General features: G+C 45.2%; 1 protein-coding gene across 1 annotated transcript in view; it reads right to left on the bottom strand.

Moving 5' to 3' along the window:
• The window catches only part of SLC35F3 (solute carrier family 35 member F3), a 332,817-nt gene that overhangs the window by 80,565 nt on the left and 235,659 nt on the right, over positions 1–16,593 (bottom strand). Inside the window, exon 3 of the mRNA XM_064383614.1 lies at positions 10,105–10,429. Coding sequence (XP_064239684.1) covers positions 10,105–10,429 — 325 coding nt within the window. The remainder of the gene's footprint in view (positions 1–10,104; positions 10,430–16,593) is intronic.

Below are 16,593 nucleotides of genomic sequence, written 5' to 3'. Positions count from 1 at the left end.
TTTTTTTTTTTTTTTGAAACAGAGATTCACCACTCTTATTGCCCAGGCTGGAGTGCAATGGCACGATCTCAGCTCACTGCGACCTCCGCCTCCCAGGTTCAAGAGATTCCTCTGCCTCAGCCTCCCAAGGAGCTGGGATTACAGGCAAGTACTACCACATCCGGCTAATTTTGTATTTTTAGTAGAAACGGGGTTTTGTCATGTTGGTCAGGCTGGTCTTGAACTCCTGATCTCAGGTGATTAGCCCACCTCGGCCTCCCAAAGTGCTGGGATTACAGGTGTGAGCCACCACGCCTGGCCTGGCTCCATTTTTAAATACGAGAAAACGAAAGCCACAGGAACCCTTACAAATAACTTACCCTAAGTCATGTGGGGTGTAAACGGTGTATCTGAGAACTGGAAACAGCCTGACTCAAAGCTTGGGTCCCTCCCTTCCACACGTGGTCTCATTCCTTTCTATATCCCTGGAGCCTGCTGTGGGTATGACACTTGTCGGTACTCCTGTGCCACATGGGGCAGGAACGTGGGCCAGCTATTTGGGAAGCCATTACAATGTCTGTTCCTATGAAAGGTAGCGTGGTCATTCCAATTTAGCTAGGATTTATATACAATAAAGGCCAAAGGGGTGCCAGTGGAAGAAAAGTGAACAGAAACACATCTGCTTTAGCTTCTGCATGGCACTAGTATGTTTTCTCCTTCTTGCTTTTTAGCTTTTGAAAAATAAAAAGCATCAAGAGCTGGACAGGACATTGCTTTCTAGACAAATGGATCACCTCACATCTCCTTCTCACTTTTAGCTCATATCCTGGAATGTCATGACAATGATAAGTTCCACATCAGTTCTCTGCCCCTCCTGTCAGGACTTGTCTCAAAGTTCACCTCTCCCAAGAAAGGCTCCTTCCTCCCGCAACAGCCTAAAATAAAGACAGGGCATAAAGACAGGGCACAATGCTGTTACTCTGGCTGTGGGCTCCCTACCAGCTACCTGGTTAATCTGAACTGAATCTTCATAAGGAGGAGGACTCAGTACTGCGGTTCTGCTACATCATCAGCATTATTATTTTATGACCTCATGATCATCATCATGATTTTACGACCTCCCCCTTGTCATCATCTTTTTTTTTTTTGAGACGGGGTCTCACTCTGTCACCCAGGCTGGAGTGCAGTGGTGTGATCTCACCTCACTGCAACCTCTGCTTTCCAGGTTCAAGTGATTCTCCTACCTCAGCCTTTCAAGTAGCTGGGACTACAAGCACTTGCCACTACATCCAGTCTATTTTTGTATTTTCAGTAGAGATGGGGTTTCATCATGTTGGCCAGGCTGGTCTCGAACTCCTGGGCTCAAGTGATCTGCCTGTCTCAGCTTCCCAAAATGCTGGGATTACAGGCATGAGCCACCATGCCTGGCCCTCCTCCTCATCATTTTATGACCTCATAATCATCACCAGCAGCATCGTTTTATGACATCGTCATCATCACTTTATGACTTGGAGAGAGCAATAGGCATGGTTTGAATGAGTTTTGGTATCCACATTAGGAGTCAACCAAAGATAGACAGGAAATCCCTGGACCAAGAATAGTTTGGAACTTTATACATACTATCATGTTTAATTTTGTTCAGTTCAAACACATGATCTACACGGGAGCTGTGGGAGCCCACAGGAGGGGCACTCAATCCCACAGCAACCTTTGGAAGTGGGAATTAAAGTCTCCATTTTTTTCAGATAAGAGCTGAGACTAAGAGCTTTCAGTTGACTTATCTATTATCATGTTGCCAAATAAAGGAAGAGCTGAGTTTCCCGCCCAAACTCTCTAATGGCAAGCATGTGTTCTTATCATCTAACACAATGTGCCAGCATGGGCTAGCAGCACTCCTACCCTTGTGGCTCCATCCAGCGCAGGCACTGCCTCCAGGTTCCTTCCTAGGAGGAGAGGGAGTGTTGACCCACTCCCTTCCCAGTAGTATTTCTGGAGAAATCTGAGGCTGCAGAGAACAGGGCTCTCCTGCCCTTTCTCTGAGCATCTCTGGACTCATTGATAATATGAGTTGGACCAGAGAATCCTCAAAGTCCTTTTTTGATCTTTCCAGGTCTTTGTGCAGATGATCTTTTGCTAAATGTGGTGAGATTTTTAAGTTTCAATGTGCCTATCAGCTGGCTGACTAGTCTTGACTCACTGACGAAAAATCACATAGAAAGTGAGGAATGGCTCAACACCAGTTAGGTGGGATGGGGAGGCGCCTGAGCAGCCTGGTTACATCCTGCAAACCTGTACACACTTGCAACTTTTGCACACCACATACATGGGCCCTTTTTCTCATCTGACTCACACAAAGATTAATTGCTCCTCAAAATCCACTAGTTGAAGGACGCTCCTCTGGGAAACCATCCTTCATTGCTTCCCACCTTTGATTTCACTGTCACACTGATCTTGCAAATGTTCACAGGGACAATGGCATTTTATGCTAAAAATGTTACCAAATCCCTCCTTGGTAATTCCAGCCTCAGGTAGCATGACCCCACAAGAGTCATAATTGCACTCATATGGCAGTTATTTAAATGGCTGCTATCCTCCAAACCCACACCTTAAACACCAACATAAGCATTGGAGCTGACCTTACAAAGACTTTCAGTGAAACTGAAATAACATTGCTATAGCTGAATATGACAAGCTGTGGAATTATAAGGTCATAAGACAGATAACCTTCTTAAATGCTAAACTTCAAAGCCAAATCCTTGATATCTGTTCAAAGATGAATAGCAATCTCAGATAATTGGGATGTGGGATGGCTGAAGTACAGAAAAAAAGGAGATGAAGAGGTAATGAAAATGTTCTGCTTTCCTCAGTGAAAGCCTAAAGATCACTTGTAGAATATTCTGAACTTGTCTTCAGGGGTGTTTGGTTGTCATTGAATTTCACTGGGATGAAGCCAGCATCTGTTAACTGAGATGTGGAGGTGGGGTGGGGGTGATGCCAGTGGGAAAATAAATGAGCTAATCTATGAATACTACAATGTTAGAGAGTGGTGGGACCTGCTGTAAACTCAAGAAGGTGATGTCACAATCTGGGGCGTGTGGACAATGTTCCATTTCATTTTGCCACTGATGTATTCTTGAATATTGCAAGCATTATCTGAAAACAGGCAGAAACAAATCAAACCTATTCAGCCTCCCCCATCTTGCTTCTTCCTTTGCTGATACCAGTGCCCATTATGACTCCTTATTTAGACTTGGAGTATTGATTACATGCTTTCCTGTGGCTGCACCAGACACTTGCTACTCAGCTGGCTACGGGTGTGTGTGTGTGTGTGTGTGTGTGTGTGTGTGTGTGTGTCATGGTATTTTGCCTCAGGAGAGTAAAATCTCTTGGCTATACATGAGGATGTGTATGTGTAATTGCCATTATTCACCACCACACTGAAGCCACAGGCCAAATTACAAATTGCAATCTTCCAATATTTTTTCAAATTTTTCTAAACTAGCTACAAAAATAAACACACGAACAAACAACAAAAACATCAACTGTAAGAGTTCTGAATGTAGCTCATCACTTTCTGGGTGGATAATTCTTAGAAATCAGACAGGAAAGGCTGGGTGCAGTGGCTTATGCCTGTAATCCCAGCACTTTGGGAGGCCAAGGCGGGCAGATTGCTTGAGAACAGAAGTTTGAGACTAGCCTGGGCAACATGGCAAAAACCCATCTCTACTATCTAATGCAAACTATTTAATGCAAAACAAAAACAAAAACAAAAAACAAAAAACAACAATGAAGAAATCAGACAGTTAATGAGACTGCTGTGAGGTGGGAGGAAGGGTGAAAGTAAAGAGAATTTCCACTTGCTCTGGTCACTGCTGTATCCTCAGTTTCTAGAACAGCCCCTGAGACAGAGAAGGTGCTGTAAAGATTTTGTGGAATGAATGAAGGACTCTCTCTTTCCTGGTTGGATGAAGGGTCCTGTTACTTTGTTTCCAGAGGGGCCCTACCCTATAAAGAACCACTGTTGTCTGGGCAGGATGGCTCATGCCTATAATCACAGCACTTTGGGCGGCCAAGGTGGGTGGATCACGAGGTCAGTAGATCGGGACCAGCCTGACCAACATGGTGAAACCCCATCTCTACTAAAAATACAAAAAATTAGCCAGGAGTGGTGGTGGGCAACTGTAATCCCAGCTACTCCGGAGGCTGAGGCAGGAAAATTGCTTGAACCCTGGAGGCGGAGGTTGCAGTGAGCTGAAATCACACCATTGCACTCCAGCCTGGCAACAGAACAAGACTCTATCTCAAAAAAATCCCCAAACAAACAAACAAACAAAAATAACTGTTGATAGGAACAACAGGCTGGAATGTGTCTGGGGCTCAGGGTAAGAAAAGCATTAGCTTGCATGAAATGTGAGGCCTGACAGCAGGAAGGCAGGGAGATGCTGGGCCTTGCTAATTAGTGCTCCCTTGGCAATGCCTTAGCATTTACCACTGTGCCTGAAAAATTGTACAAATATTTCCTGGAAAGAAGATATTCCCTGTGTTTTCAGAACACTTGAGTTTGGTGAAAATGACAATTAAAATGCTTTGTATGAACAAAAGAGTGTGATGTAGTCTCAAAAAGTTGATAGTTCAAACAAGTTTTATAATATTTCAGGATTTACACTCAAAGTTTTTGCTACTGCTAAGGAACTAGGCATCCTGTCCCCCAACAAACACCTGACAGTCATTTCACCTCTTATGTGAAATGAGACCATATGCTGTAACCAGCTATGTAATTAGTACTATGAAGCCTACTTTTGAAAGCAGCTCTGATTATACAAAAAACTTCTGGAGGCTCCCCTCGCCTGGAGAATAAAGCCCCAACCTTTGATTGGGCATCCCAAGTCCTTCCCATCTGGCCTTCAGCTGAATTTGGAGTCCCAAGATCTACTGTGCCCTGTCCTCACCCCCAAGCTACAGCCAAGCCAGTCTGCCCTCAGCTCTTGCCCCACATCCTCCTTATACTTTATTCTGTTTTTTATAGAAGACTCTGTCTCCCACTCAGTTGTGAGCTCCTTAGGGTCAAGAACACAACTGTCCTCCACGTCTGTCCACGTGCCCACACAGACATAAGGAAGTATTTGTTGACCTGGATTGACCTCGGAACTTGTCCTTCATTCTATTTTCTACAGAGTGGCAGCAGCTTCATTTTGAAAGATCCAATCTGATCACTGCTTCCATGGCGCCTGCTGATATTCATGCTGGAAGTAAAACTCCTCAGCATAGTGTGGGAGGCTCACTGGCATCTGCTCTGCCTAACTGCCGGGTCTTCTCTCTCATCTTACCCCACTTACATCCTACATCTTAGGAAGAGCTCCATGCTCTGTGTCCAGCCTGTGTGCTTTATCCAGGCTACTGTCTGCCTGGAATGCTCTTGACCTTCTCCTTCAGCACCCAGAGAACCATCTTCTTGTCCTTAAAGAAACTGTTCGTAGCTAACTTCTTTTTTTTTTTTTTCTTTTTGAGACAGGGTCTTACCCTGTCACCCAGGCTGGAGTGCAGTGGCCCGATCACTGCTCATGGCGGCCTTGACCTCCCAAGGCTCAGGTGATCCTCCTGCCTCAGCCCCCTGAGTAGCTGGGACTACAGGTGCACCATCACGCCTGGCTGATTTTTGTATTTTTAGTAGAGACAGGGTTTTGCCATGTTGCCAAGGCTGGTCTTAAACTCCTGGGTTCAATCAATCTGCCCACCTCAGCCTTCCAAAGTGCTGGGATTACAGACATGAGCCCCAACTGCGCCAGACCATAGCTGCCTTCTTCTAAGAAACTTTTGTACCCTGTCCCTGGACACATGTACCTGAGTTTCACCCCCTTTCAGCTCCCTGGCATGCCTCCCCACCTTGTATGGCTATCTGAGTCACTTTCCAGGTTTTGGGATCCTGGAGGACAGAGTCCACTTATCTTGTATTTCTGGTACATTGCCTAGAGAAGATGCACAGTAACTATTTTCAGAACAAAGCTCCAGATTGCAACCGCTCCACTCTGCTCTTTTGATTTTAAATGGCCGATGAATGTTACAGCTGCAAGACCCAATATGGCTCCTGCGTAAGTCTGGGTGGCAAGGTACACATGCCGGGCCCTTGCAGGGTTTAAGATGAAAGGCATCTAAACTACCCTTTCCCCTTTCTTGGCTTTACTGTTGCTCAGAATATCTGAAGCAGAATCAAAAGGCTGGCTTACAGAAAGCCTGGAACTACAGAGGCAGAGAAAAACATCTGTCACCACTGCACAGTTCACGTTTTTTTGGCAGCCGCACAATAGCAGAAGGTCTCAGCATTTGCTTTTGAAAACAGGTCACTACTGCTGCAAATTCCTGGAAGACCTTCGGGCAAGAATGAAAATGCCCCAGCTCTGCTCCAGCTCTGCAGACCTCTCGGATCTGAAAAGCTGCGTTCCTGTTCCAGATTCAGAGGGGCCAGGAGGCTGTGTGTCATCACACCTGTGCTCAACAGGCTCTCCCAAACACAGACCTGATACAGCCACTTCCCTATACCTCCCCCACTTGCTAGGTGGTCCAGGAGACTGTGGTTCCCAAGCACCCTCAAGCATCTCAACACTGAAGCCCTCTCTGAGTTCTGGGCACTATTATTTCCTTAGAACATCCATGTGGCCAGTTTCAGTGAGAAACAGGGAAGATAAGGGTAGGACTGCTTATCATATTGGAGAAGGAAGCAGCCCATTGTGAGCCAGGATAGCTGAGCGCTTGCTGGGAAGACTATAAGGCAGGGGCTGAAAACCCAGATGAGTTAGGTTGAGAGGTTTGCCAGTTCACATCTAATTCCTGACAACAGTATCTGATCATGAGAAGCCTGATCAGTGTTCTTGTATGCCCTGTGCAGCTACTAGGGCTACAAGTTGATTTCTTCAAGACTGACACTTGCATGAGCATAGGGGTTGGCACTCTTGGCATTTAAATTGGCCACTACAAGGCAGCCAATTAACAAAGCATGAGCAACAGCCTTCAGAATAACCCACAGAGGCTATGACAACTCAGTACTGGTTCCTTGCATTTATACAAGCTACATTTTATAGGGTACTTTCATATACAGCATGTCATTTGATCACGCAGCAGACCTTTGTGCAAGGCAGTGCGTATATCATCACCTTTCATTTACAAATGGCATCTGAGGCTCTGAGAGCTTTAAGGACTTGCCCATGGATCCTCCCGTCATGAGTGGCAGAGGACCAGGGCTCGAAGAGGACCAGGGCTGGAAGAGGACCAGGGCTCAAACATCCTCTGGGCCCTAGTGGAGTCACTCATCAGTTCTACATGGTGAGGTGAGTCCTAGTTGTAACATTTGGTACAATCAGCAGCATTTTAAAAAATCTGTAGCTGGGACTCAACAACTCCAGGGCATTTACAGTTAAGGTGCAGCCCGTGGACCAGCAGCACTAGGATTCCCTGGAAGTTCATAAGAAAAGCGGAATCTCAGACTCACCCAGACCCACTGAATCAGGGTCTGCCTTCAACAAAACCCCAGGGAGTCTCACAGGGCGTTGCAGTTTGAGGAGCTCTCTGCTTTGGCTTCACCTTGGGGAAGCAGCTCAGGTGGGGAGGGTTTACAGAAAAGATGCTTCCATCTGATTGCTTCCTGATAACTGCAAGAAAAGCTGCTGTATCCGTCCAGCTCCCCTCTTTATGGAACAGGTCTCTGTTCATCTCCTTTTCTTCCTAGCTCCCTGCTAAACACTTTCAGCCAAGAGACTCATCTCAGACAACTCAGAATCTTCTCTCTGACATTAATTTTGATAAAAGCTTAAAGATGAAAGATGTAATTTCAGTCTTCCTTGATTTCTGAGAATAAAAGTCTGTCTAAAGTACTCCCAATATGAGTTGTGGCAGAGTTGTGATTTCCTAAGGAAGGTCTGTGATGTTAAAATTTTTCTCTCCTTTTGAGAAAAAAATCTCTCTTCATCCCTCTAATGGTGTACATGGCTTGATTGACATGCCTGATAATTGGCTGGTAAATTGGCAGCTCTGCCTAGCCACAGGGCTAACACCGCTTACAAACAGAAAAAAAATTTTTTTTTAAAGAGCTGAAGCAGAACGTGATGACAGATATTGGGCAAGGTTTTAACCAGTTTCACTAATAAAGTTGTAATTATCCTCCCCCTTTTACATTGTTCTACAGTTAACAGGGCAGTCACCAGAGTTTTTTCATGATTCTTTTTGAGCACTTTTTATAGGAAGACAATAGGCTGAAACCAAGGTGTTGATGTTTTTCTATGTATAACTAATCTTCAGCGACCTTTGATTTTTTCCTGCTTTGACTGTATAAGCACCACACCACTGTGTGGGTTTCAGCACAATAGTTTAATGGTGCCAGGCTGCCCTAAGTGGCTGGCAGTGATAGTCTTCTCCCCATGGAGCACATTTGGGACAACAGCCAGTGCTACCACTTGGTGGGGGACCTCTTTCAGCCTATAAGGTTGAAGGTATATGGTTGAAAGAAGCATTTCATCTTCTCTCCCAATAAATCTTGATCAAGAAAGTGCATATAAGCTCACTTTTAGCATTTCATTACGCCAGTAGCATACCATTCTAATCAGTTTTAATGAAAGACAAACTCCTAATTACAAATTAAACACACTTAGGGATACTTAACTGTTAACTACATCATTTACTAAAGATTAGCTTTTCCCTGGGACTATTTTACTTTTGCCTGTGGGACAGTCTCAGGCCCTAATGATTTGTTTCCTTCTGTTTTTGGCATCTGTTCAGAAGAAGGTACGTTAAGTGCCTCTTTACAATTTCTGGCTGGTCCATGAGCCACTGGTTTAAGTCAACCCTGAGGATCAGAATTCTTTGCGCCAAATCCTTTTCACTAAGGGGACATGTGAGACTGGCCGTGTGATTCCATTCAAGCTCTATCAGAGCCCCCTCCTCCAGAATTTATGCCCTAATTTACAAGCTGGTCTTTGAAAGGAGCCAGGCCAAACTCCCTTTGAACATTAAAAAAGTATCGCACCCGTATTTCCAGTTATAAGTTTACAAAATGGTAGATTCCCAGAAAGATATTCTGCTCCAGGTGTAGACCTCCATTTCCAAACCTCTTTGTTCCTCGGACCCAATGATGTTTTTAGTTATTTTGTACCTTCTAAGGGCAACTTCAGGACATGGCAATCTTATGGGTGTATGTGTTTGGCAAGGTGGGGTGTGGTGGGGAAGAAGGCAATGGTGAAGGAATGAAGACTCTTAAATGTTCATTTTCTCCTCACCTCTGGGACTGATAAAACTCAAGTTTCCAGGGCCTACTGTGTCACCTGGCCAGCATTCATTTCTGTTTTTGTTTTTTGACTAGGCCTGATTTGGGGAAGCCCTGGACACACCCCACAGAAGGCCTCCACTTTGGGTAAACACTAGATGCTCTCATTGGCACAGATGAGCACCACCGGTCAACATCTACAATGTGACTCCCCGGGAGGGCTGCGGGAGCCCTCCTGCACTCTGAGGTAGGGGGTTGAGGCCAGAGGGTTTCTAGGCCCTTCTTGAAAGGGATGTCATTCCAATGGACTCCATTTGAGAAAATCTCGTCAACAAAGTCCAGACACTGCTTTGGTTTTGACCATCACACTGGGAGATATTCAGACTCATGCAATTACATACCCGAGGCGGGGCATGTCTTGGAATTAGAAAGAGGATGAGTAAGGAAGTCTTCGCAGCGAACATCTACGTGAGGAAAGTAAGCTACAGGAAGCGTCTGAGTGACCTTGGTCCTCCATGGCCTTGCGGTCCTCACCCCAGCCTGCTGAGGGATGAACTGAGCTACACAATTCTCTCATTTCCAAGCTTTCTGGGGACCTACTACTTGCCGCCTCTGGAAGACGCTGCCTGCTGCTGTTTGATATAAAGGGGCTCCCAGGATCAAGGGGCAGGAGGCAGAGGAAGGAGCGTTCACCACCCAGGGTAGAGAGAATTCTGCTCCCGACCCCACTGGGAGAGCAGATGCATTCACAGCGACATCTCTCCACCGGCTCCCACCGGCCCACCCCAGCGCCCGCCACCAGGGGCAGCTCTGCAGAGTCCGCGCCGGTCGGAGCAGCCCCGGTCAGGAGATCTCCTCCTGCGGGAGGCGCCTACCTGTATCGCTGCTTCACAGACTGCTTCTCCGTGGACTTGCAGACGTGCCCCACGTAGTACAAAGGGAAGAATAAAAAGTTCCAGTTGGTGGCAAACCACGTGAGGGTGAAGGGCGCGTCGAACTTCCTGAAGGTCAGCTTAGCGAGCTGCGTGGAGCCCGCCCACGAGGAGCACACGCACAGCACGACCGCCACGCCCCAGAAGATCTTCTTGAGCTGCGCAGGGGAGCACGTCCAGCAGCGGCGGCTCGCTCTCCCGCCGGCCTCCACCCCGGCCGGCGCCTGGGCCTCCGCCGGGCCCGGGGAGTCCCGGGGGCGCTCCTCCCCTGGGGAAGAGAAGGGCGTGGTTAGCGGGGCCTGCAGACCTCACCCCTGCACTTCTCAGGGCGCTGCCCTGCAGCCAGTGTCACCCCCGGCTACCTGGGGGCGGAGAGACAGCGGGCGCAGGGGCGGCTTCCTGGACGGCTGTGCGACCCCAAGCTGCAATAGAAAGCGTTTGCACTCACTGGTTTTCCTCCCCTTCAGATCCTCGGCTCTCCAAGTGTGGTCTCTGGGCCCGGGAGCAGCAGCATCCTCCCCCGTGCCCGGAACTTGTTGGAAATGCAGAATCTCAGGGCTCGCCCCAGACCCCCAAATCAGAACCTGCATTCACACACAGAGCGGCTGAAATATCTCCACTCTGTTTACGTCAGTTGACGAGTACTCAGGTGCTCCTGGGTGCGGAGGCCGTACTGGGAGCTGGAGATTCCTGCATGAGGAGGTCTTAACCTCTAAAAGATCCCAGTACCTTGACAGAGGTGGCCTGTTACTTAAAGGCACAGATGGCCAAGACTCTCCTCTTATTTTGTGTGTACAGCAAAAATAGACTTTCCCACTCTTTTCTATCTGCTTTAACTGGCTTCCTGCTGATAGCCTGCAATCCCACTTCGAAGCTTTACTTAAAAACCACAACCTCTGGCAGCTGGTGTGTGAAAGGCCACAGACACTCCATTCTAGAGCTGTGTGATTTCTGGAAACCAGGCTGCAGCCCAAAGCTTGGCTATGCGGCAGTGTTGTTCACGCAGACCAGAAGAAGGTGAAAAGGCGTTATTTTCCACTGTTTGCTTTCCATTCACGATTGTGTGCGAGTCAGTCAGCTGGAAATTTAAACAAAGCTGTAGCTTGTGTCGGGTGTAACTACGGATGGATGCAGATTTCCAGAAGGCAATCTACTTATAATGATGTCGTGCCTGGCACCTGGCTGAATGGGGTCACACCTGTGCTAAGAGGCCACTTTCACTATAGGGTTACAGGAAATGAGTCCGGAATATATTGGGGTCAAACTTGATTTCTCTGTATTGTTTAAGCTTAGTTTAAATAACTTTAATAACAAACTGAAGCATTATGATTCTATGAGGCAAAAATCGTGATTCAATGTAGCCTATTTTTCAGGTGTTAGCTAGTATCGTTAACCACCGGCTCTGCTGTATCTGTTTTAGCCAAAGATAAACTGAAGCATTACATGGCCAAAGAGATAATATACTTTATTGGCCCAAATTCCGTTTGACACCATCTCTATTGTGCTTTATTAATAACGTCCCTCCTTCTCTTACTTTTAGTGTGCCCACATATCCGAGTTGGAAAGCCCCTGGAAATCCAAACGTTTGGCCACCCTCTGAGCTTCTGACAAGTTGTCTGTTCTGCGTGGGCTGCAGGGCAGAAAGATGTGGAGGACAAAAAGGAAGATACATTTCCAGCCTTTTGGCGAGCTGCGTGCCTATGCCCTCCTACCAGGATCTCTTGACTGCTCACTCTGAATTCCCACAACTTAATACAACTGCAGTTTCAGACAGAAGCGTGCACATTTCAGTTTACACATGAATTACCTGCCATTTTGAATTAGCATCTGCAGCCCTTCATTATTGAGATAGTTTGCAAGGTGTGTTGGAGGTTAGGGGGGTTGTCACTGTTAGCGTCACTGTCAAAAACTCATCCTGAAAAGATGATTGTAGAGATGGAAAAAAAAAAGTTCACATAAAAATAAAATGCAGCTTCACGGTAATAACTTCCAGTGAAAGAATGGACTCCAAGAGGCTGAATAAATTCAGCTCACTGTGTGTTTTTCATTGAATGTTTTCATTAAAGCAAATTAAGCTTTAAAACTTAGCAAACTAAGCAGTGATGCTGCATAGCTTTTACAATGAAGGAGAAAATCATCAAATCATGTAATTTGGTATTGCTAAAATGTTTCTACGGATTTGGATTAAAGAAGTTGTTCTCTAACTTTATAACTTCTCTGGATCCTCTAACCAAAGGAATATGAACAATACACAAACAAAATTAAGACACTGAGAACTAAACTCACTACTCTGTTATTTGAAAACAACCACATAGAAACAGAATAACGTTTTCTGAAATGCAATGCAGTTAACAGGCATTATAAGGAAAAAAGATTCCATGTTTGGAGAAATGTGGAAAACACCAAGTAGGACAGACAGGTTCCTTTGCTGTAAAAATATCCAGGGCCAATGAATGGATATTGTGACTTTCCAAGAGGCTGCTTCCCATATTATTTAAATGTGTAACGCCCGTGGCAGGGACTACTATATTCTGGAACACATTTTGGGAAACACTGGAATAGACCCAGAAAGAATAATGGACAACAAAACCCAATTCATTACAAAACTCCTACTTCACTATACTGTGCTTCTTATAATAATAATCACTTATCAGTTTCATTAGCTCATTATTCATACTGCTAAATGTGTCATACCTCATATAAATAAATATATTCTTTATACATACATCATAAAAGTGCTAAGTAGTAAACAGAAAAAGCAATTTTTAAGGATGTTAGCACTCAGAGATATCACTCTTGACATTTGCTGCCGTATTTTCCCTAGTCTTTTGTGTCTGTACATCACACACACACACACACAGACACACACACCCCTCTCAGCAGAACCGTGCCCCCATCACAAATGGACACACAAACCCATTCACACACCCATACTGGGAAATTGCCATCACACTGTGTTTTTATCTTTCATTTATTTAACCGAACTTATAACAAACAGCATGCACTTTTTACATCGCACAGGGCTATGGGCAATGCAGTGCATCCTAAGAGCCTTTCAATCAGCCAGGAAATCGCTGTGAAGCATGTACCCTGTGCCAAGAGCTTTGGGTGGCCTATAAATAAATGTAAAGCACGATTCCTACTCTTCAGGGATAGACAGTCTATGTGAGAGGGACGAAACAGACCCATGAAGGAATTACAGAACAACTATGTATAAAATAGAGATTCTGACTACATAACAGGAATTCTTCAGGAAGTATGGCCAGTATGAGTTGGGATTACCATGAAAAGAATCAGAAGAGGCAGGTGGTTGACCTGGGTCTTGGAGGATAGAACGTAAAAGTAAGTAAAAACAGGAGCAACGTTCAGGATCAGGAATACACATGACCTGCCCAGGAGCAGCGAGGATGGTGGTGAGATGTGAAATTCACTGCCACCTCGTCACTCTGCAATGCCTCATCTTGCTTTGGTTAGACATGCCACAGGAGAAACTGCCAGGTTTGCTGAAGGGACTGGAGCAAACTCAGATGTTGACTGATTCTATAAAGTGAGAAAATTAGCTGAAGAATAAATGTAGAGTGACACTACAGTTTTGCTTAGCAGAGACATTTATTCTCTACTATTGGAAATGCAGCAAATGCATCCAACACTTTACATCATTTCCAGGGTTGTTTTCAATGAGCTGGCCAACTGATGCTCAAACAGGTTTCAGACAGAAGGAGTCACAAGGAGGAGAGCTGTTTCTCTTTTCAGAAGCCTTTCAAATCTTCTAAGTGTAGGAAAATTTTGTTTAATTCTGCCCCCCCACCAACATTTCAGGTCAAGTGTTGGCTTTGTGTGATTTCACTCCTTTATCACAGTTGAAAGAGGCAGTGCCTCAAGGAAATCAATGCCAAAATTAACCTCACACTGTTTACTGTCACAGCTCCTGGACCATTAGAACACAACTAGAAATGCTATTTATGTCACCCGCACCGTCGCTCTCCAACAGCCCTACCCCGCTAACAATCCCTCTGTTGATGATCTTCTCATGCCTTAAATTCTAATCTTGTCCTTTAGCCAGAAGTCCTGGGAGCAATGCAAAGTGGATGACACACTGTGGCCCAATGCTTGTGCTGACAGATGCTGTAACTGTGGATTCCAGCATCTCTCTGAAGCTGTGTCATCTCTAAATTCTATTTATGCTACTTAATTCATCCATAAATGCTGGAGGACAGGCGAGTTCATCCCAGTTCTGTTGGCTGAGTTGCTTCCATTGAGCACTTGTGTGTGTGTGTGTGTGTGTGTGTGTGTGCAGTGGGAGTGCTCTCTTGTGCACTTTGTATACTCCATGGCATGGTGAGATGTAACCATGCCTGTGTGTGAGCTTCCATTTTAACCCTGTCTCAGTGTCCTGAGGGCTGTCAGGCAATTTATTAAAATGGCATAAGCCCTACCCCCTGCAAAATCACACTTTTTGCTTATGAGCAAAGACTCTTGACCAAAGAGTGAAAGGATTCACACTCTTTGGTCAAGCAGAAGTAGTACCTAGAGGCAATGTCTGCAAAGCAGAAGGAAACTCTAGGTCACAATGGGTGAGCTGAAGGTCTAGTTTAGCTGCCAACTCATTCAGGTACCACGGCACATCCTTTGAGGTGTCCACTGCTTAGGCCTGAGAAAATCATGAATTAGGTGCTTCTTTTTTTTTTTTTTTTCTTAATGTTAGTTACTTCTACAATGAAAAGCAAGAAAGATTGGAAAGTCATTCACTCTCATCTCACAAAATGGCCTTTTGAACTTTCAAGAGATCACTAATGTTTCTTTTATGAGCTTCCCTGAGAATAAGTGGACCCTGTTGACTCCTTTATAAAAGAGTCTCTGGGGAGTTTACCCTTAGAAAGTGCTGAAGTCCTTTCTTTAGGGTAGGGGACCCAGAGCTGGAATCAAAAGACCACCAGCTGGCTGGTGTGACCCAAGCCTCCCAAATGCAAAGGAGATAGAATTGCACAGGAAATGGGAGACGATGCCTCACAACTGACATCTGTACCAGTAAGGTCTATATAGTTATTTTATTTATTTATGGCTTGATTGAGATATAATTCTCATACTATAAAATTCAATTAAGTACACAACTCAGTAAGTTTTAGCAAATTTGATTTGTGAAACCATCACCGTAGTATCGTTCTGGCACATTTCTATCATGCTGAAATGAGTTCTTGTGCCCATTTGCAGTCACTCTCTGTTCCCACCTGCAACCCTAGGCAACCATGAATGTGTTTTCTGTCTCTATCATAATTTGCATATCCTGAACATTTCATATACATATACAGACTTTCACATTTGACTTCTTTCATTTAACATCATGTCTTTGGGGTTTATCCATGTTGTAGCATGTGCTAGCAGTTCATTCTTTTTTTTTTTTTTTGAGACAGAGTCTCGCTCTGTCATCTAGGCTAGAGTACAGTGGTGCAATCTTGGGTCACTGCAACCTCGGCCTCCTGGGTTCAAGCAATTCTCCTGCGTCAGCGTCCTGAGTAGCTGCGCTTACAGGTGCCCACTGCCACGCCTGACTAATTTTTGTATTTTTAGTAGAGACAAGGTTTCACCATCTTGGCCAGGCTGGTCTCTAACTCTTGACCTCATGATCCACCCACCTCAGCCTCCCAAAGTTCTGGGATTACAGGCATGAGCCACTGCGCCCAGCCAGCAGTTCATTCTTTTGATGCCTGAAGAAAATTCTATTGTATGGGTATACCAAATTTGGCTTATCCATTCATCTATTACTGGACATGCAGATTGCTTCCAGTCTGGGGCTACTGTGAAGAAAGCTGCTATGAACATTCTCCTATAAGTCTTTGTGTGGATATAGATTTGTGTCTCTCTTGGGTGGACTAGTTTTCAGGCCACTCATTCAACAAATCTTAATTGACCACCTACTTTGTGATAAAAGGCAGGCACAACCTTTCCCTCACGGAGCTTGCTTAGTCCAAGTGGCAGTGCTTAAAGTACCCACATCTCAGAGGCTTAAGTGCATCTAATTCTGTCCAAACAGGACATAGTTGAGAGCTGCTCTGGGAACTAAAGTTCCACCTTCCGCCATCCCTCAGCTCCTGCCCCTTTTTCCTAGACTGCATGAAAGACAGGGTCTGATGAAAACGTTCCCATTTATTGATTACTGATGAATACACCATCCCAGGATCTGGCCAACAAACTAAATAGCTTTTGCATCATGAGGAGCTTAGAAGAAAGCTTTTGTTTATGACCATTTGCAAGTGTAACTTATCTTCTAAACAATCCATTTCAGGCTTTGTTTATCTTTCTTGCTCATTAAATACTTGCTCAGTGAATTTATGTGTGACATTATTTTTAAGCAGTGATGTAGAGGAAAGGGGAGGAGACTTGCAGAAAAGGCTTTCACACATATAAGGCCAACTACATGCCCCAAACATCCCA

Source organism: Aotus nancymaae, unplaced genomic scaffold, assembly GCF_030222135.1.
Source record: "Aotus nancymaae isolate 86718 unplaced genomic scaffold, 86718_ANA_hifiasm-v0.15.2.pri h1tg000032l_0, whole genome shotgun sequence".
Taxonomy (NCBI): domain Eukaryota; kingdom Metazoa; phylum Chordata; class Mammalia; order Primates; family Aotidae; genus Aotus; species Aotus nancymaae.
This window is presented reverse-complemented; position numbering and strand designations above follow the sequence as displayed.